The sequence below is a fragment of the Citrus sinensis genome, chromosome 3, assembly GCF_022201045.2.
Source record: "Citrus sinensis cultivar Valencia sweet orange chromosome 3, DVS_A1.0, whole genome shotgun sequence".
Classification (NCBI taxonomy): Eukaryota; Viridiplantae; Streptophyta; class Magnoliopsida; order Sapindales; family Rutaceae; genus Citrus; species Citrus sinensis.
Genome location: NC_068558.1, coordinates 39,648,491 through 39,669,572, shown reverse-complemented (window position 1 = coordinate 39,669,572; position 21,082 = coordinate 39,648,491). Strand labels below are relative to the sequence as shown.

The 21,082-nt window shown below is 34.1% G+C and overlaps 1 protein-coding gene across 2 annotated transcripts; it reads right to left on the bottom strand.

Annotated features, from left to right (window-relative positions):
- Nucleotides 1–2,527: 2,527 nt before the first annotated feature.
- On the bottom strand, nucleotides 2,528–21,063 carry LOC102606773 (protein PIR). Of its 2 annotated transcripts, none has more exons than XM_006478922.4 (30): nucleotides 20,748–21,063; nucleotides 20,545–20,617; nucleotides 19,923–19,987; nucleotides 19,751–19,828; nucleotides 19,087–19,206; nucleotides 18,913–18,983; nucleotides 18,638–18,730; nucleotides 17,717–17,786; nucleotides 17,479–17,543; nucleotides 17,049–17,244; nucleotides 16,745–16,896; nucleotides 15,620–15,713; nucleotides 15,014–15,229; nucleotides 14,490–14,701; nucleotides 13,276–13,423; nucleotides 12,406–12,574; nucleotides 11,756–11,832; nucleotides 11,351–11,521; nucleotides 10,616–10,692; nucleotides 10,436–10,538; nucleotides 9,428–9,547; nucleotides 9,185–9,328; nucleotides 8,154–8,303; nucleotides 7,811–7,954; nucleotides 6,093–6,180; nucleotides 5,096–5,223; nucleotides 4,652–4,859; nucleotides 4,059–4,231; nucleotides 3,341–3,547; nucleotides 2,528–2,920 (listed from the first exon to the last, which is right to left on the bottom strand). In XM_006478922.4, the coding sequence occupies exons 1-30, from the start codon at nucleotides 20,802–20,804 to the stop codon at nucleotides 2,726–2,728; spliced, it is 3,864 nt and encodes a 1,287-aa protein (XP_006478985.2). In that variant the 5' UTR covers nucleotides 20,805–21,063; the 3' UTR covers nucleotides 2,528–2,725. The 2 variants fall into 2 exon arrangements, with proteins under 2 accessions (XP_006478985.2, XP_024954390.2); XM_025098622.2 differs by having other exon boundaries at nucleotides 15,620–15,706; nucleotides 16,753–16,896.
- Nucleotides 21,064–21,082: the final 19 nt, after the last annotated feature.

The window sequence follows — 21,082 nt, the reverse complement described above, 5'->3', positions numbered from 1 at the left end:
GTAATAAAAAATTATCAAGACTCTACCCAGTGACCGCCCAGGCATCACGTGCTTACTTGTAATAACTCTAATAATAAATAAAATACAAGTATTTATTTTCTCAAGAAGTTATTTCATGTAAATTCTCTCATCTCTCTCTTTTTTTTTTTTTAACCTAAATCACTGGGAGCTTAATTAAACATTTTACTTAGGGCTCCAATAATACTAGTTTATGTTAGGAATAATAATTTTTATTTTATTTTCCCAGGGCCTTGGTCACCACTAATTCCTTCATAGATTTGTCACTCAGTCACTCTATCTAAATAATTTTGCCACGCATAATTTCAATGCGTCAAAAATATGTTGAGATCCGATTTGAATAAGTCTAATTAAGTCTGACACAATAAGTCATGTTTAAGCAGTTTTGTGTCGTTTTTGTATTGTATCATGTTAAATTACACATGCACAAACCCATTGATTAATTTATTGGGTCCAAAAATTAGAATCTCAACCCACTTGTTATTACTACATAGTACTCAAACCGACCCATTTAACCCATTATATTTGGTATCATATCCTTAATTTTTTTTTATTTAAAAAAGAGTAATTGTTAAAGCTCTTTAAGAAGATAATACAAATCAAAAGAAAATATTAACATTCATCATGTTTAATATCATTGATTAAAATAATATACAAAAAAAATCAACTATCTAGTTCTACAAATCGATATCAGTGACTAAAATCATAGGAAACAAATTATAGAAAAAGAACATAGTTAAATGAGAAGATACAAATGTACAATAATGACTACAAATTTTAACCTTTCTCATAATTCTATATAAACAGTCAATTTATTTTTTTTTTCAAAAATTTATAATTTAAGTTATAAAAATTATTAAATTGATAATAATAAATTTTAATGGGTAATGGGTGAAATGAAATTTTTATCTTAAATGAAAACTCGACCCCTTATTGAATGGGTTTTAATGGGTTGACCCGTTAATAATTTGATGCAAAAAAAAATCGACTAAAGAATCGCTTTTATCTTATGAATTTGTATCGTATTAATAAGTCGTATGAACTTTTGTTAGGTCAAAGCTCTATTACCACCACCCAAATATTTGAGTGAGCCGAATCTGCTTTTGGATGAATGAGAGTTTCAACAAAAATAAAATAAATTGTGCAAGCTCTCGTGTTCAAGTTAAATTATTATAAAAAATAAATCGTATTACTAGTTGACGGATTAAATTATTACTTTCTCTTCATAGTAAATTGATTAATGAAATACTAAATAAGATTGAATCATGGTAGGATTTATTGGTTTTTCCAGGTCATTAAAAAAAAACAAAGCCTATTTGCCTAATGTAAAGACTATTCACTAGTCGATTGAAACAGTTTAAAACTAAATAAAAAAGGAAGTGGAGGGGGCTTGACTGTGAGTGCAAATGTGCAATAAAACGATAAAGTAATCATGAACCTTTTGAATAACGCAAACTCATGGTTGGCCACAATCCACCCATTTTGACATTATGGGCCTCCAAATCCATCAACACCTGCCACCAACAATTTTTAACAAACAAATGAAACAATGAGTTATGTCATGTACATTACAAGTAGTTTATAATTTTATTTTAGATGTCAAAATTTCACATTTATGAGTTATGACCACATCTGTATCATAAGAAAACCCTAGTAGTTATTATAATTGTAGTATGAAATCATTTGAGGAATAAAAGTACAAGCAACATTATGTACATTACACGTATTTGTCTTATTGATGATGTACATAAAACCGTCGGTGAAGCAACATGAGGATAGGCTTAAGATTCATAATAATATGCAATCATGCCCAAATACAATATATTATCTCGACATTGAAAGAATTCTTACAATATTTTACATACCCAAAAATCTTCTTTATTAGTAGGTGGATTGAATCAACAACAAAGAAATGTTGGTAGATCAATTTTATAATCTCTTTTGACTGACTTTCTAAACTATACTTTTGTGTTTCTTTATACACCGTTTTTCATTCTTTAATTGTAAGGTTTTGTATGCTGGTCAACTATATAGAAACAAATAGCATGTTGATAGCACATTGACAAAAAAAGTGATGAAACGGCTTAAAACGACGTCATTTTGCCCTTGTTTCTGTCAGGATACCGTTTGTTTGGCATTTCTCCTCTCTCCGCCCTTCATTGGATGAGATGAATTGAATATAAAGAGATTGACACTTATCCCTACGGATTTTGGGTTTTCTTTCCTGTGAAAACATTAGAGTGAAAGTGTCCATCTCCCTTTCACTTAAGACATCTCTTTACATAAAACATTTTTAAGAGACTTGATGCTGAATTCAATCGGTCCTAGGAATACCCTCTTGTTTAGAATTCTAAAATGAAAAGCAAATAATTAAGACTGTGAAGAGATAGGAATGGGGAGGCATTCGCATTTCCATTTAGAATACATATTTGAAAATTCAACTCAGGGTTAGGGGCTGGAGGTGCTGGCGGCGCGGGGGCATAAGACTTTTCTACGAAACTCACAAGTATACTAGAAAGAACGAAATTGGGACATTCAATATGGACACTAACGTTAAGATAGCATTCGGGAGGTATATACATTTCTTTCTGAATCCTAATAATACATAATACATGGAAACAGTTTACAGAATATGACTAAATCTACTTTGTGTCGGAGAAAATAACATAGATGAGAAGGCAACAGAAGTGGGTAAAACTACCGACTATCAGACACCTCTCTGTGGCAGAGTTTCAAATGCCGAGACAGTATTCTCAAACTTAATCCGATGCAGGGGAGCACCACTTTGCTTTATAGCACAAGCTGTCTTGTCTTCGAGGGGACAACGTGCTTTCAGCATGGAGAATACATGGTTGTTCAGTCTCCTTGCTTTCTTCATTGCTTCTATTAGGGCTTCCCATCCCTTTCATCAGAAGAATGCATCTCAAAAATAAATAAAAACAATGAAACCCTACGTGCCATTTCAAAATTCTAAAGTTTTTTTTCACACTTTTACAACACGAACCTCAACAAACAACTGAAGCTTTGAAAAAAAAAAATTCAGATATATAAACTGTTTGTTACTGTTATGGGCAAGGGTATCATTTTTGTCCAGCATTATGTGTTCTTCCCTTTACTCCTAAGGCAACCTAATGACATAGGTAGCAGATCTTTATTTGCTGTTGTGTACCTAAGTCTGAAAAAACTGTCAACTGTTTTTTGCTTTACTTCATCATTGTCAAAAGAGAGAGACCATGAACTTATCCATCATATATGATGTGGACTGATCTCAATCAGGGAAAGTTCTCTGAAGTCAAAAGTGTAGAAAAGAAAAATTGCATACCTGGCCAAAATGGGGATGCTTTTGTGACTGTGGGACTGATATAGCTTCCACTTCAGCAACATTGAGAACTTGATACGAAAAATCAAAAAGCTCAAAATGTAGTTGTTGCCCAAGCAAGTATATTATGGTACAACCACCCCATGCCACTGAATCACCAAGCACTTTGTGATTGTTAGACGGAGATTGAGAAGACTCCTCTAGATATCCCTATAATACAAGAAAACAATAAATTAGTGACGCGACATATCAAAAGTTCATTCCACAACTAAGCAAGGTATAAAAGTGATGTGCATACTTGATACCTATCACCTACTCTCAGGTTAAGTTCTACAGAACATTAGATACTTAGATCATTGTGTGGTTGTTGCATGGACAGTTTAAATGGTCACTCTTGAGACACCTAAGTCTTTTTACTAGCCTGCCCTCTTCTTTTCCACGTCCCACGTGGCTTTAGGGCATCAACAACAAACAACTAACATATATAGTTCATGACTACCAATAAAAAAGTTATTTCAACTGTAGTTGCTGCATGAAGTAATTTGGAAATCTTCTTGGTTATTTGTTGTAATTTCAGTGCAATAGTCATTATATAAATTCATGTGCATACTTGGATCATTTATTGATTATATTCTTAGATAAACAACTTATTTATTGAAAGAATATGTGTTGTCCAGTAAAAAACAAAAATTTAAAAGAATGAATGAAAGCCGTTCCTTACAATTTGAAGACCAGAATATATGCGATAGAAATCCTTTGAAGTTGTGATGTCAATGAACCCTGTCTTGGGAGTGGCACTCCATTTACTACAGTATTTATCCAATGCAGCACTCGTAAATGCAAGGGCATATTCTAGCACGCTTCCAGTATTCATGTTGGCCTTGTACAAAAGATCTGCAACAGAATGGCAGATACAAAAATTTCGTTACTGAAGCATTGTAAAGCAACAAAACACAAAATAGGAATATGATCATGCGTATCTACAGGTTGTGGTAGTGTTTGGTTCAGAAGCCATGCAGGTGAGGGAGTTTTAGAGTTAAATACTATGTTGGGACTTTACCTACTAGTTAAGCTTCTGGTTGAGAGCTATTTATTTAGAAAAGTGTTGATTATGTTAAGATTTCAGAACAGAATATGGAAGTAAAGGCATGCTAAACAATAATACCAACTTCTTTCCACTTTTAACCACTATTGCTCTTGCTATTTGACATATATAAAGGCCATATCCTTATAAAGTTGGCATAATATTTATTTCACCTATTGTTAGCTAAGTTGGTCAACTAAACAGCAAGCGCAAGATAAGCCATTACACACCTGCAGCTTCTGCCTGCTTTGACATGGTGTGGAAAGATGTTGGATTTGGGCACCCGGGGTTCGACACAATTGCAGCGGTAGCCGATTTGAAAAGGTTGACAACAGGGCTGTCTCCACCATCTTGGTGATAGGATATTTGCCCGTCTGCACCAGGAAGAAAGCCTAACCAAGGGGCCGTTTGCATGAAATGTGTGGTATCTACTTCTCTCTGTAGAGGACATGAAATGGAGATAACAAGAAGCGCATAGAAACTTCAGCTAAATTAGAAACTTAGAAATCAACTCAATGACCTATCATCAAGATTGACTGTGAAAGATCATATACAATATAGTTTTAGGATATGCAAAATCAATGTAAATAGCCTCCACCACAATCCAGTGCATTCTAATATTAGCGAACACAAAAAATTTCTTATGTGTTTGGATGAACAAGTCAGCAACTAACCAACACAATATCAAGAAGCCCCATCCAATATAACACACTTCCAATCTCCTTAATCCCATGAAGAACCTCTGCTTTGAGCTCAGACTTTGTTCCCCAATTAAGTTGTTCTTTAACAAGCCTCATACAACCTGCATGAATTACACATACATACCAGGAAAGATGGGATGAAGATGCCAACAAAAGAAAAAAAAAATGGATACATAAATTTTAAAAAAAATGAACATGCATTTCAGATTTTCAAACTGTATTGATGTTCTTCTAGACTGCTGGTCCCTGTCTTGTATCTTTCTTTCTGTTAAGAATATTTCCCATATCCTAATCCAAATAAATAAATAAAGAAAGAAAATAAATAGACACAAGTTTGAGAAGTGCCTAACCATAAAATTTTATATCTAAAGTCTAAATTTTATGTAACATCCAGATTGTTTTTTATATTTCATATGTATCTTTTATTGTCAACGAGTTTCCCTGAAGGTTTCAGCTCATAAGAAAAGGCGTTATCATTTCCATTCACATACAGGGAAAAATTTAACTAACAGACTTGTAATGTGGATCCAAAAACAGGCCCAGCTTGCTCATAGGACAGAACCGAACAATTATATTTAAAAATCTTATTACATGCTGCTATTCTCACTGTATATATTAGCATCAAAGGTCTTTTTGTAAAAACCAATAATCTCCTAATATTTTGAAATTAATATATATATATCCATGATCCATCACTGATTTGATCAGTTTAAAGTACAATAATTTTAGCAACAACTGCGTTTTGCATCAGTATCACCACTTATAAGGAAATATATTATTTGTTAAGAAGAAAAAGATATTCAATTATTTAAAGCACCACACCCGCTTCCAGGCCAAGCAGAACATTTAAGATGAAAAAGAAAGACATTTTTGTTTTAGATAAAAGCTCAGTAGAATTTATTGAGAGAAAAAAGATGTAAAAAAGGTGAGAAAGCAAGAAACTTCACGAAAGTTCAACGCCACCGGTTACCTGTTACACCACTATCAAAATGCAGTAGACCAATAGACTTTGGCAAGGTTTCTTGCAACCCCATAATCAACGGTTCCAGTGTTGTTATCTGAAACATGTGGTGCATGAAACATTAGCCTGAACCTTCCCAAATGTTTAGCAAAACTTGGCACTTTTAAGATACACATGTAATGCTATGTGAGATGACGCAAACACCAGAAGTGTTTCTACTAATGCAGGAAATTTTGCTTTTTAAACAATATTTGGAATGATGACAAAGATCCAGATGTATATTAGACTTGGCCAATGTTATTCTCAATGGAGCAATTGACCACTTACAGAAAGTGAACACTGAAAATTCTACTGCAGGGAAAGAGTTAACGAAGGGTTTGGTTCATAGTACTGAATGGTTGAGAAAAGGATTTCAGAGTATGAAACAAAAAGTAGTTGGCATTAAGGATATCTTTGATTTGAACTTTGAACTAAGAAATCAATTCACACTTTTGACTACTAATATATGCTTGAGCAGGTTCTGAATGGGACATCTCATATCTGTGCCAGAAAGCAAATATTAAGAATTCCACTTTGTGAATTCTGACAGATTGATAACATGTATCCCTCAAAACTTAATATAAATATAATAATCAGTGAACATTTATACAAAAGAACTCTTTGAACTACAGAAGGAATAATTCACAATGTTGATGTTCGGATTGCCCACTGATCCAGAGTAGCACATTAAGGATGGCACATCAATTATAACTTGCAGGATTTTAATCCTTTGCAATGTACATTACAAATATCATTAAAATATCTTAACAGAAAAGGCTTAAGAGGTTCTTCCCAATGGATACTTGCAAGAGAACAATAACATGAATGTTAAACAGTCAGAGAAATGGTTTCAGAGGAAAGAACAATCATTTGCTGAGCAACTTCAAATAAATCATTCAAAAGATACCAAGTTCCTAGTGTCATGCCCCCACAGTTGTGGGCTTTAGGAGCGTGCACAGCCCTCTAAACATGGGGTGGTTTTATGGTTGGCATGTCTTACCTTGCTCAGGACAGTTGTGTACATATTTAGGGGATTAGTTGGTTTCCTAGTTGCGTTAGAATTACAGTTTCCTAAAAAGAACATGTACAGATTATTATTTTTTGAAATATAATATATTACAATCAGAACTCTACTGATATTTACAACCAGAAAGCAATCGAAACTCTCCTTCATGATGCTAGTATGGCACAACCCGAACAACGACCTTCACTTAATACTCGAGAAAACTTTATTCTACCCCAAGGCAGGAGCCAAATAAACCCCTATCAGAAGGGGAGCCGAGTCCCAACAATTGCTGGGACTCGAACTCATGCGCCCAAGGTTATTGGGCGCATGAGTTGCCAATGGGCTACGAGCCCATTGGCAACATGTACAGATTTTTATTTCCCTTTTAGACAAGGATACTGCTTATTACATAAGGATACCTCCTTCGAGTAGTTTTCCTATTGCTTGTACAAGTTGTATCTTCATTGAAGGCACAAGCATTCTGCTTTGATTATCTTTCTCTCTTCCTCTCTTTCTTTGGTGTGTGCTTCTCTCTCAAGTTAGGGTTTTAGGCTGACTTAGGCGCTAAACTTGGCCTGGTTTGGTGCTTAAGGCCGCACGTTACATTAAGGGCGTGACACTAGAAAGTCCATTTTTGAGTAATAATGCAGCACATTGTTGCATACCACAAAGCATGGCATACCTTATTTGACATATGATCTAGTAGTGCTCGGATAAGCCAAGGCAATGATCTGGATCCAAGAAGCCGAACAATAGAAAACATGTGGGGTATTCCAAAGAATCCACTATGCAAACGTGCAAAGCTTTGATGTGCAGAGTTCAAATCCTATTACGAAAAAAAAAAAAAAAAAAAAAAACACAAGAAGAAAATACAATGATATATTAAATTACATATCCAAAAATTACAGCACCATAAAGCTTGATACAAGATGCTGAAACCATGAAACAGTTTCGCTATGCAATATTCAATGAAATAGAACATTGAAGTACAAATCAGAGAGTGATGATTAAGCATTATTTCTTACTTGAGTACCGCAGTAGAAACTAGGCTTGGCATAGGGAACAGAAGGCTTTTGAACAGAAGCAAGAGGAACTTTTGATGATCGGATGAAACGCTGAGTAGTATTACAAAGGATAAAATTCGGCAAGAAATCGCTTTGCATCTCTGACCAAATCTAGAAGAGCGCAAATAAATTGATCAACTGTATAAAAGCAATAAAATGACCCCCCCCAAAAAAAAAGAAGCTATAAATTTTAATTTAAAACTCTGACCTATCAACAAAGCACCTTTTTGTGGGGGAAAAATAATAAGAGTATATGAAATTTACTTTTGAACTTTTGCAAAGAAGATATAGAATGTGGGAACTTAAGAACTGCATACGCAATAATGAGTGGCACAGGTTCATCTAGTTAATTATTCTACCATGCATTTATCCAAAGTTTGAATTCCTTGTTGACTGGCAACATGAAACCAATTTTCACATTCTCTGATCCCAAAATCTAATGCTCATTTTTCCTACAAGGACACATACAGACCCTTGGGTTCTATATACAAATAGCTAGTAACCACAAGAAAACTAATGAAATATGCTGATTGCATTCTCTCCTGGCATGAAGCTTCATTATTACCCATTTGAAGATATAGATGTCATGAAAGACAAAGAAGAAACATTTACAAAGTAGTTATTCTTAAGAAAGTTAAATGTTGGTTTGAACTCAAACTAGAAGAAAGACTCTTTATTAAGATTAATGGTGTACTATGGCTCACAAGAATCCATAAATATTTAAAACATTATCAAGTTTTCTCATTATGTATCTTTAGAACACCAAAAATTGTAATTGTGTAGCATAGCCTACTGTTTCTTTATTCTTAGTGAATGGGTATTCATGACGGAGAAGCTTAAATACAACGCAATATAAACCATGGCTGTCCATTCATGGTAGCTGGACTTATTGCATTTGCAGATATTAGTACACGCAGACTAATAAACAAATATGCACGGAGAGAAATAGTTAAAAATAATGATAATAATAAATTAATATAGAAAAGGCAAACCTGAGAAGCAAGTCGACTAGAAAATGACACCAGGGATATGTTTTCTTGCATTTCATTCAAGATGAGCCTGAATGAATCTATTGAAAGATCCTTGGAAAGCAATTCATGGGTATGCTTTAAAATATCCAGCAGCTTTTCTAATTCCTGCAGCCAAATCCCTTGTTCGCTATCATTTTAATGGGCTAAAATAGAGAAAATGCCCAAGTATTGACAAGAAAATAGTGAACAAAGAGTGAATATTACCACTATGGCACATAGATCCTGAGACTCAAATCGATCGAATAGAAACTCAAGGTTCTCTCTAAATACTTTATTCATCCGTTCAGCAATTAAACTTCTTAAATTAATGCTCCTCCCAAGTAACTATAAAAATTGAAAGCAAGTGAGGAAATATAACTAGTTAGAAGAGTGTAGCCCAAAGTAAGAAACAAGTAATGAAGATAGCTAAAAACCCAGAACGAAGAAGGAAAAATATGGTTGAATTTCTTTGCTTGAGATTGATATAGATATCCCACACGATTCGATGAATCATCATGGTTTGACATGAAAATTCGAAACATTTGGGAAGACACTACAGCATGAAACACACAATATGAAATTACATTACATGATATTACATGACATTTTTTTATTTTTTATTTTTGGCAAAGCTAGATGGATTGTGGGAGATTTAACATCATGATCACATTACATAACATAAATACATTACCTCACCATGCATTATGTGAAATTACATGACGTGATATTGAATCATATGATATCTTTTATGAAAAAATTTATTGTTATATGCCAAATGCTATAATACATTACATCATCTTACGTTATGTGAAAGTACATTATCTGATGTTTAATCATATCGCATCGTGTTATATTATGTCACATTGTTATATATGCCAATGCCATGAGATACAATAATATTATACAAATAATTTGGGCATAAACTTCCAACTGAATGCAGAAATAATTGGACATCCATCGGGAGAAAAAAGTAAACAGAGCAAGCCAGAAGGCACACCAGATAAATCCAAGTATACTGGAAAACTAATTGCAATTGCATGAAGTATAAGTTTATATCCTACTATATGGCTTTTTTAATAACAAAATCGCTTTTGTACAATCAAAGGTTTATATGAATATTTTAAAGAACTATAATTTTGACGAAAATGTTAAAAATTAAAATATTTCTTTTCCAAAATTTCACATGCAGGACAGAAAAATAAGGCTCAGGATTATGAAAACCCATATTATTACCTTCACTCTAGTCATCTTAAAAAGTGCAGATAATCTCATAGGCTGGACTGAATATTTTTCTCCATTGTCCGAGGCAAAAAGGAATGATGGATCAAGCAGCTCACTACAGATTTGGTGACCAACAGAATTAAAAAGCTTAGTTTGAAAAAAGAAATTAATGGTACAAGGCAAAAGGCATACCTTGCCGCCCAGCTTTTGTAATATGTGAAAATAGTCTCACACAATCTTGAAACAAATATGTCAAAACAATGGTCCACCTACAAATTCAACAATAACTCATTTTAAAGAGATCATTTTGTTGTTACAAAGAGTCAGTCAGTTACTACACTAAAAATATAATTAGCATTTATAGATTCATACTAACATTTAACTACGAGTCTAAATTTTTAAGAATCCCTCTACAATTTTCATGCAAGAAAAATCTTGAAAACAAATGAAAATGGTTTTAGATAATTCATTAAGTAAATATTTCTGGACTGGTTTTCCTTTTCTAAGTCCAGAAGCAATGAGGACATTAGTCAAAGCGAGAATTCAAATTTAGATAGAAGGCCTAAAACAATTAGCCAGAGCCAATAAAAGTGGAAACATTGAAAGGCAATCTCTCCAAAGTTAAAGGAACTCCTCAATAAATTTTCTTTTTTCACCAAGCTAAACTGGAGGCACAAAGTTGCCTGTGCAGCAATAGATTTTGCCAAAGTAATTACACGAGCTATGGGAAGTGCACCAAAGATTTCAGTTATTAGTCTGAAGAGACTAAGTAATCAAGTTAACATGACAAAGATACCAGTCACTTTAACAGGGTCAAGAATTTACTTAAAAAAAAAAAAATTCTGTATCATGACAAAATTTGCAGATCTACAAATTTGTTGAATAATAGATGGAAGTAATATAGAATCAGTAAAAATATAAAAGCACCTCAGCCTCTATTTCATCATAGAGGAAACGCTGTTTCAATACAACCAATGCCTGCTGCGCTGAATCATTATAGATGTCAAATGGCATCATAACACTTTCTAGAAGACCTGCATTCTGGGACTCAAGCACATGATCCACCAGCATCCAGGGAAGAGAGCATTCAATTGGAAACTAATCACATACAACGACAGGTTCTAATTAATTCGAGAATACTACATAAGAAAGAAAAGAATAAAACAAGGTAACAACTTTTTACAGAAATGCTAAAACTGAACCCGTCAATAATTTTTTATCCAGTTATATTAGCCAATAAATTTTCAGTGAATGCATAACATATCATCATATAAGTGTCTCAGATTCCTGAAACCCAACAATTATGTACTAATAATATTCATTTTTCTTTACCTGAATTACACGAGAAGACTCCAGATAAAATTCTCTAAACCATAAGAAACCAAGATCCGTCAAAGTAGAAACAGTCGCTGCAAACACCAAAATTCCAAAATCAAAACCCACAATATAACTGCAGACTAAATTACTATTGTAAGAACTTTTTCTTCTTAGACAACAAATTGAAATTTTCTATTGTTAACATACAAAGAAATTAACTTTTCTTCTTTCTTTAAATTATTGCACATGCCAGGAGGACCAAAATCATATAGAACAGACTCAGAAATAAGAGCTTAATGAAGAAGGACATTCACAATTAGATGCAAATATTAATAAACAACTTGACATTGTATCATACTGCCTCATCAAAATGACACCAAAACAAAAAAGAAACAAAAGTTTGTTACTATACTACAATCTTTTTCCTTTTTCCTTTTTCCTTTTAAACTTCAGAAACAAACACTAGAGCGAAATAAAATATTAAATTTCAAGAGCAGCTATAAAATGTACTGCCAGCGGTTAAAGCAAACCAGTATGCAGATCCTCTGAAAATCTAATTTTATGTATGGTTGATATCAAATGTAACTGTAGGTGATGCTGATTTTTCATACCATGTTCAATAAAGATCACTGTAGGATGAAAGCAGATGAAGGCAAGTAGTTTACCTGTGTAGTCCAATATATGCAAGAAGAAGCTAAGCTTGTAAAAGAAGGATTCCAACTGCTTTAATTCATTAACAGGAATCTCAGACCCAGTATTACCGAAGAGTCCCCCAGGCTTCCTTAGATTACCACCAGATACCACCTCATAAATGAGGAACTGCAAGCAATGGACCTGAATAAAGAATTATACATTCAGTTAAATAGAGTGTACAATTCACAAACTTTTGAGGTTGGTAAGTTAATTGTTTAAAAAACATATAAAAAAGGACTTCCCATGCCAAATTTATTTCTATATTGCACACCTCTCTAATGAAAGCTGAACAAAAATAAATCAAATAGAAAAGAAAAGAGGTTTGGAATAGATTTGACACAGATATGTTGATTGCCTAAGAAACAGTTCAGCTGTTATGCAGGTAGGTTGGTGCACAAGGGAGAAAGACTGCCATCAATTTATCATTCTGCTACACCACTGCTACCCCATGTTGCAGCTGTTTGAAATTGATGGTCCAGAAAGCAATATTCACTTTGGCCCAACAGAGTAGGTATCCCCATCAAAAAAATTTTTAAAAAAGAGAGGAACACAAAATTGTACCGAAACTTGGGCAAGGAACTTCATGAAAGACATAAACGGCTTAGACGCCATAGTGTAAAACGTAGTTTTGGATCCTCACTATATATTACTATGCACAAACAGAGATGCTTTTGGCATTGATTTTATCCAGCCAGTGATAGGTGAAAAGAATGAATAAGAAAAAGAAATCAATGTGCATAAAAAGAGATGTACAATTGAGGGAAAACTTTGAAAAACTTTTGATTCTAACAAAAAAGGAAAAAAAAAATCTTATAATCTAAAACACAAGGATAAAGCGAAACCTGTGCAGCTGTGGGTGCAACTGCCCTTGGATAAAAGATATTTCCTCTGCTTTCTTCACCAACATGGTGCATAGATTGTAGCTCTGCTTCAGGCCTGCTATTGTTTGCCATCCAATCAGCTGAAAGGGTCCTCATATCTGAAAGAATCCTGAACAGTTGAAAAAAATATACATATAAGTAATTGAAATCAATTAGTTGGAATACATAAAGAATAAGGTTCATAAAAATTAGTCAATTTATATATGTCCACATGACTTCTTTTGGCACATCATAGAAGTTTGAAATACACAGTGATAAATTTATATCGTACGTTAGCACAGTCCAGTTCTTTCATAATTGGAATACATAAATATAAATGAAGAGGAAAGGATTACAAAGCGAACCAGAGGTGCACAAATTAAAATCGTTCCTACCCTCAGGAAACCGAAAAACTATACAATTAGATCTCTATATACAATTCCAAATTCAGTCCATAATTGGAATATACTTAAGGAAGCAGGTTCTTAAGACTTAGCCAATTCTACAAGTCCATAAGACTTTTTTTTGCCACAGCATATAAGCTAGAACTATGCAGTTGTGAAATGATAACAGATGTTACCAATGGGCTTCCTACCAATTAGTCATCAAGCAATAGTTAACTTAAATCTTCAATTACCAAATATATATAGTATTTAGACCATTGGATCAATGATCTTCAGAGGAATAACCTAGTTGGTCTTGCCCTTGCACTGGAAGCAAGAGGTCAAGGATCGATTCCCTCTCAAGCCAACTTAAGAGGGGAATGTCTTTAAATTGTGATTGTCTATGAGGGAAAAAAACTGTTGGATCAATGCACTTTCAACAGTTTAGATTAATAAATCTTACATGTTTTACGTTTAATTAATGCATGATGCACCATAATCCCTTTGAAGTGTGGTGAATCCACTGGTGCAAAATTTGTGATAATAATACATGTAGGCATTAAAATGATGATTAGTGTTTAGTATTTTTCTCCTTCTTATCCTTTTTTCTCTCATTTCTACCAATCTCAAGTTAGAACACTACCACCTCCCCCAACAATCCTCCCAACCCTGATGCATGTAAGAATAGATCCCCAGACTTATTGTAAAAGTACAACAGACCATACAAACTGAACTAACTGTTAACCATGGAAGAATTAAGATCTTTCTCTTGACCAATCATTTTAATCTCGTGAAACTGATTTACAAGCCCACCTTGAAAGATCTTTCTTCTTTCGGAAGGTAGTCCGTAACATAGTGGCCAATGTGTTTTGGACAAAATCTTGGACTTCTGCATGTATTGTTTCCCATAAAGCATCAGCTACTAATGTGTCAGACCGCAACATCATTGATCCAATGTTCTTTATGTAGCTAACAAGCTCAACTAGTGCTTTCCTTTCTTCAGCACTATAATTATATCGTACCACCTACAAGATAATTTAACATGTAAGCCAGAAGAAATTGACAAACTGTAGACCATGTATATTATAAAAGGAGTAAGATGACAAATACAAACACATAAGTATGCATAATTTCAGTTTGTTCCAGTTCATAGAAACTTTTCTTTTGTCTGAACTTGTAAATATAACCTCTCAAGAGAGCACAACCAAGCCAAGAATGATTTTAACTTCCCACATTCTATACAGGCTAACATATGATTGTAATAATCATAAATTTTTCTAGACCATCCTAGCGCAGCATCCCAATAACAAATACCATGGATGGATAGAATAGAGTACCTTTTCATAGTCAGAATAGGATGCTGACGCTTCGTTCGTTTCTGAAGGAACTGCATCCTTGTATGGGCGAGAAAATTTCCATGCGCATTGTTCCCAAATGCGTGCAGTCCATTTACTTAAGAGCTGGAATCCTTCAATAACCATGTCATACATGTTTCCTTTAACTTCTTTGCACCACTCAATATCTGCATTATCTGTTGATTTCAACAGCAATAGCTGTACAAACCGGATTGAGTGGTAGGAAAACACCCATTAGAAATTTCTTACACACAAACACACATGAATACACACATATGCTTCGGATACTCTAATTCTGATACAAAACGGGACACAAACTTGTAAATGTACGTATATCTCAATCCAGTGATTAGTGGATTGAAGTTTCAGACATTAGATCAGAATCAATGGATGGTTAGGAGTTTGTATTCCAGTTCAAGTAGAAAGAATTGACCTAGTAGATTTTATTTTATTTTGTTTAATTTAGCCTAACGGCAAACCAATCCCCACCCCAGTCCTCTAGAGATTTTACCATCTCAACTAGATGGCACCCACAACCTGGTAGATAGATACATACAGAGAGGGAGAGCAGGAAGGCTGCAAGGGTACCTGATTCATGGCTGAGGCAAAGCGGATTGTAAAATCATCATGCTCAGCACGGATTCCTCCAATGTGATTAGAAATCAGGTAATGTCTCTGATAAGTAAATTATGTCAAGGCTTCACTATGATACAAGAGGCTAATCTTTTGTGCAACGAGCAAACTCAAGATATTCACAAAACAAATAAAAAGTGGCATATGTACTGTAACCATAGCAGATATAACAGTGCAATTTGCAGGCAATCAATGAGAACATATCATTCTAAGAATTCAAGTTCCAATAAAATTTCAGAAAAAGTGTTTCTACATTTCAATTGTAGACAAAATTGTGTCATACTAGTAACTCTTTAAAATAATTGGTGCAAATTCTGGTTAGGTGGAAGACAACTTTTTTTTTTCTAGCAGCTGATACTTGAGCTCAGACATTAAGTTTGCAGCCCAGAATCAGCCAATGTAGGTTGCAATCAACCACCCACCATAGTGATAAAAAATCAAGTAATACAAGACATATTGCAACAAAAATACAAGAAAACCGTGCATGGGAAACACTGCCAAAACCAATGTATATACTTGTGTCGGACTTGGATCAACAGAAATTCATTTTAATTCCAATAAGAACCCCTTCCGTTCAGGCAAGAAGGAATACCTCTGTTTGTTTGCCTGCACAGATTGTCTATAGGACAATTATATTACCAAATTCATGTTGCTGAAGTTTCATGAAGAATCACAAATATTCTTTGTATTACCTCCAGATCTCTCAGATTATTATTTTACTAAATAAGCAAACTCATCAGCAATGGGAAAGATGGAAATTACATGCTTCTCCAATGTGATCATGTCCCATCAAAATATTTTATTAAATTTACAGCAAGTAGAGACCATTGAACCATTTCTATAATCTGGCCTAAACCAAATATTCAATGTCAAAACATATGCTGAGAGTATCATGAGATCTCCACTTCTCTTCTTCTTCTTCCTTCACTTTTTTTCTTAATTAAAAAATTTACTAAGATTGTTATGTTTCCTTTGTAAAGATTTAAGCATAACTTTTTTTTTTGGGGGGGTGGGGGGGGCTCAAGAAAAGACATATTATAATATATAACTAATAGATAACAAAAATGATGTAGCGGATATTCTTGTGCCTCACGGGGTGGGAGCTCATGAGGTGCTGGAAGAGTGAGAAGACGAGTTTGTGCAGAGAATTTTTGGAAGTACATTGATAATTCTTTCAATATTGCAGCTGGTGAAAGATGAAGATCTGGGAAAGCGGGAATGACTGGATCACTCTGTCACAGAGGTACAAGATTATATAAATATTTTCATTCATTTTTACCCCAAAAAATGATAAAAATTAAAAACTAAAAAAATTGGAAGAATATTTGACATGCAAATGTATACCCATATATATATATTGAGATCATTATACGAACCATAATACCTTAAATATATTGATCAGTCTGTTGATTTTCACCCTCTTATACAGAGACTCACTATCTTTTTCTGATGATGTTGCTAAGACAACAAGTACAGGCAAGACACGAAGAAGAATGTGCCTCTCTGGAAATAGAAGTGCAAAATCCAGCTCCAATGACTCCACAGCAAAGACTATGAGAACTTGAAGGATGTCTTCAACACTATTTTCAGTCAAGGACCTCAAGAGGGATTAAGAAAGTTTGCAATGTCATTGATTTATGTGCAGGTAGCAGCAACAAGCAAACTCTGTTCTAAGCTCTTGAAAAAATTAACAGTAAATAAGATATTGTTATCACAAGGGCCACTCAGTGAAGCAAATCACACAGTACTCAGGTGTCAATAGAAATGATAACGGTGGACAGTAGTTAATATGAACATGAAAATTGACAGGATACTTGTTCACTCTGAACATCTCAACATGCAAGTTCAGTAAGATAGCCCACCTTGTGCTTAAGAAAATCTGCGAGATTAAGAAAATTCTTAGACAGAGAACAATCGGACAGATAAAAAAAATCCAATGGCACTTTAAACAGGCAGGAAAGAAGAATAAACTGCAAAGTAGAACTAAACTAGACATTTGTTATCCTGTTCATCAGTCCAATGGACTATGGTAGCACAAATGCACAATCACACCTGTAAATCATCTAACTCCTCTCTCATTGAATCTGTGTCTTGCCACTGGACACTAACTTGAGTGAATGTCCTGAAAAATTGTGAATAGATAATAAAAGAGTGTTTCAAATCATGTTTCAGTTAAGCTCCCAATAATGTTGTTTAGCTTTCCAACAGCATATACGATCAAAAAGGAACTACCAATTTGAGAGTTACTAAATATAAAAGTTTACTGCTAACAGTTACCACCCAGAAAAACATAAAAAGCAATGCAATTTATATTCAATCGTCTTCCCACTTATATGAAAAACCACTTTATATACAGAAGAAATGAGGAAAAATTTATGGCTCAATACAGATCAGTTATGAAAATCCAGAAATTCTGTGAACTGCTAGCAAGTATAATCAGAAAATATACATAAATGGGCATATTTACTCATCACATTTTAATCATAACTGCTAAGGGTTGACCATATATATTATTGCAAATTACATTCTACCGTGTCATATTTCTCTGCTCATCCAGCTGAAGATAATAAAATCCTTGGAACAAAATTAAAATTTCAACTTCATGTATTACTCAATTTAAAGCAGAATCTCCTTGATGAGGAATTAAAGAGGCTCAAGAGAAAACACCCTTAAGGTCAAGGAGACGTCCAGTATACGTTGCATTCTGAAAAAGTTTTTTAATTAAAAATTATTATTATTATTTTTTTTTTTTTGGTTCATCGTGGGCTTGCCACTATGCAATACTAATATTGAGATGTGCCTTGAAAAAGGAAAGAACAATTGAATCATAAAACACGAAGTCTGTGAAAGGATAAAAATCTTAAGTAACTATAACAATAACCAATTCAAATCATAAGTTCACATCAAAATTCGAAAGAGATAAGTTACCCCATACAGAGATTGAAAAAGTACAGATAATGAAAACCAACATACCTCTTATACCAAGAAAAATCATTAGGAATGCTCGCTTTAGCATTTTTAAGGTGATCAAGTTGCACAAGCACATCAAGTAACTTTAGCATGGACCTGGAGTTAAGAAGATATTCAATGAGTAAAGCACAAATATTGCCCTAATTGTCAGAACTCATTTTAACCAAAAGTGATAAGTAAATAGTGGTTTGAGCTTGCATTCAAATGTATATTTAAGTTCAGAATTTGTCGGTGAGAACATACATACACATGAAAGTAAAAAGAAAGGAGAAAATTACCAAAGATGGGTTATTGTGGGACCATTAATACGCCGTTCCGGCCTAGAAAAACGCTGCATATCAGCTGCTAGCTGTATCATGATGTATAGATATGGTCAGTGGAGAACTTAGAACCAGCTTAACCATTGAATGAGGTAATTAAAAAGAAGAAAAAGCAGATTCGTGCTTCCATACTTTAGAAGCAGCTGATGCTTGCCATCGTTGAATTTCACGTAAGCGACTCATTTCCAAGTCCAGAACTTGATAAGTTTCTAAATACAAGTCAGCTTGACTGTGCTTCATAGAGTTAGGAAGCTGCCACAATATTTACGGCCACAGATGAGTTGGAAAAATGAAAAAAGGTATCTAGAAACTGGAAAATAAGAATTTCCAATGCATTTGTCTCATCATTACTAGAATTTCTTTGTGCATTCTCCACCACTGCGAAGTATAGGATGCTAATTTACTGGCGTAACTATTCGGGTTCAGTATGAAGCATTGGAACTTCAACTATGGTTTTTTATTTTTTCTTTTTTTTATGGCTTCATCTCTTGAAGGGTTGCATATTTGCTACCAAAAAAAAAATGTTGCATTGGCACAGATTAAGATGATGATGCACTGAGAAACTACTATGCTGATTGGGCAAATTCTTTAAAAAAAAAACAATGTAAAAAATCTAATAATTGTTGCTAGTTTATTTAACAATTTACAGAACCAAAAGCCAGACAATATTCATCCTGTAATTCCCTTTTTCCGTTAATCACGGATGCATTTCTCCACAGAATACAGTATCGATAATGACAAGTATTCTTGATGTCAAACCATATCATTTTTGTTTCAAACTAAAGCAAAAATAAACCTGAGGCAGAGCTTTCACACAACTACGGTATGTATAAAGCACTGAAGCCATCTCTTTCCCTTCTTGGATAAGGGTGTTCTGTACATGGTCAAAACTACAAGGTTAGAAAGAGCAATAAAAGCCATCAAACATCTTTGCTTTCAGAAGACAAAAGAAAGACCGAGCTGTATACCAACTGATTGAGAGCCTTTGTATCTTCTGAGAGTGAGAGGCGGTATGCGTTAACATCACTATACTCTACAAGAGAAACAAATATCCTCAACAAATAAATATAAAAAAATCAAAACAATAAAGAAAGAAAATCATGTAATCTATAAAAATATAACATACTACATGTGTGCAAGGTGTGTGTGGTGCAATGCAATAAAACAAAGTGGGCTTATTCCATCATGACCATTTGTGCAGCAAAAACCATTTCCATTTTGATCGACCATAGAAATATAATCGAGAAAACCCATCTAACATTAGTAAAGGTTGGAGTCGAACATTCATTTCCAATATTTCCTGAATCTCTCACAAACTTGACCACATGGAGTGACTTTACAAATTCATCAACCTTAATATCAATACAAAAGGAAGGGGGGGGGGGGGGGGGGCACAGGAATTCTCCAATCCAAACATCCACATTTACTTAAAATCTGGACCATGAATTCTCAATTTTTTTTTTGAAAAAAAAGTAATCACAATATTTTACCAAAATGAACAACATTGTGACTTATATTCAATAAATAGAACCTAACATTTGTTATTAGTTCTCCCAAAATTTCAAAAAAAAAAATTAAAAAAATGAGGACCAATTGGACTAGCGGTTGCTCCTCTTTCCGTTGAGACCAAAACCGATGGTCCTTGCACCTCCGGTTGCTCATCCTAAATGACATTAAAATGTTCACCAAAAAAAAAAGAAAATAAATTACCGTTAAGAAACTTAACTCGCTTAATTTTCAAGCTTAAGTGAAGAAACTAAAGTAAGTTCAGTGATAAACAAACATTTCATTACCTCTAATGAGAATGTGGACAGAGCCGCAATCGCTTCTTCAACAGGAACTGCCGCCATCACGTGTATGGCAAATTGCCGATTACGCTTCGAATTCAAATCTGCTAAAATTTTAAAGTGTCATGAGATTGAATAAAGCTACTGCATTTTCAGCCTTTTTTTTTTTTTGGGTCAAATTCCGAGAGAGAGATCGGAATGAAGTGATTTTCTTGATTGAGAATTTGTTTAGTTCTAACAAATAAAATTAAACAAAAATAATTATAAGTTGGTGTTCTAGATTCAGTGATGGTGTCCGAAATTGAAGTTGGGGTAATGAGCCGTTGTCTCTGCTTTGGTGC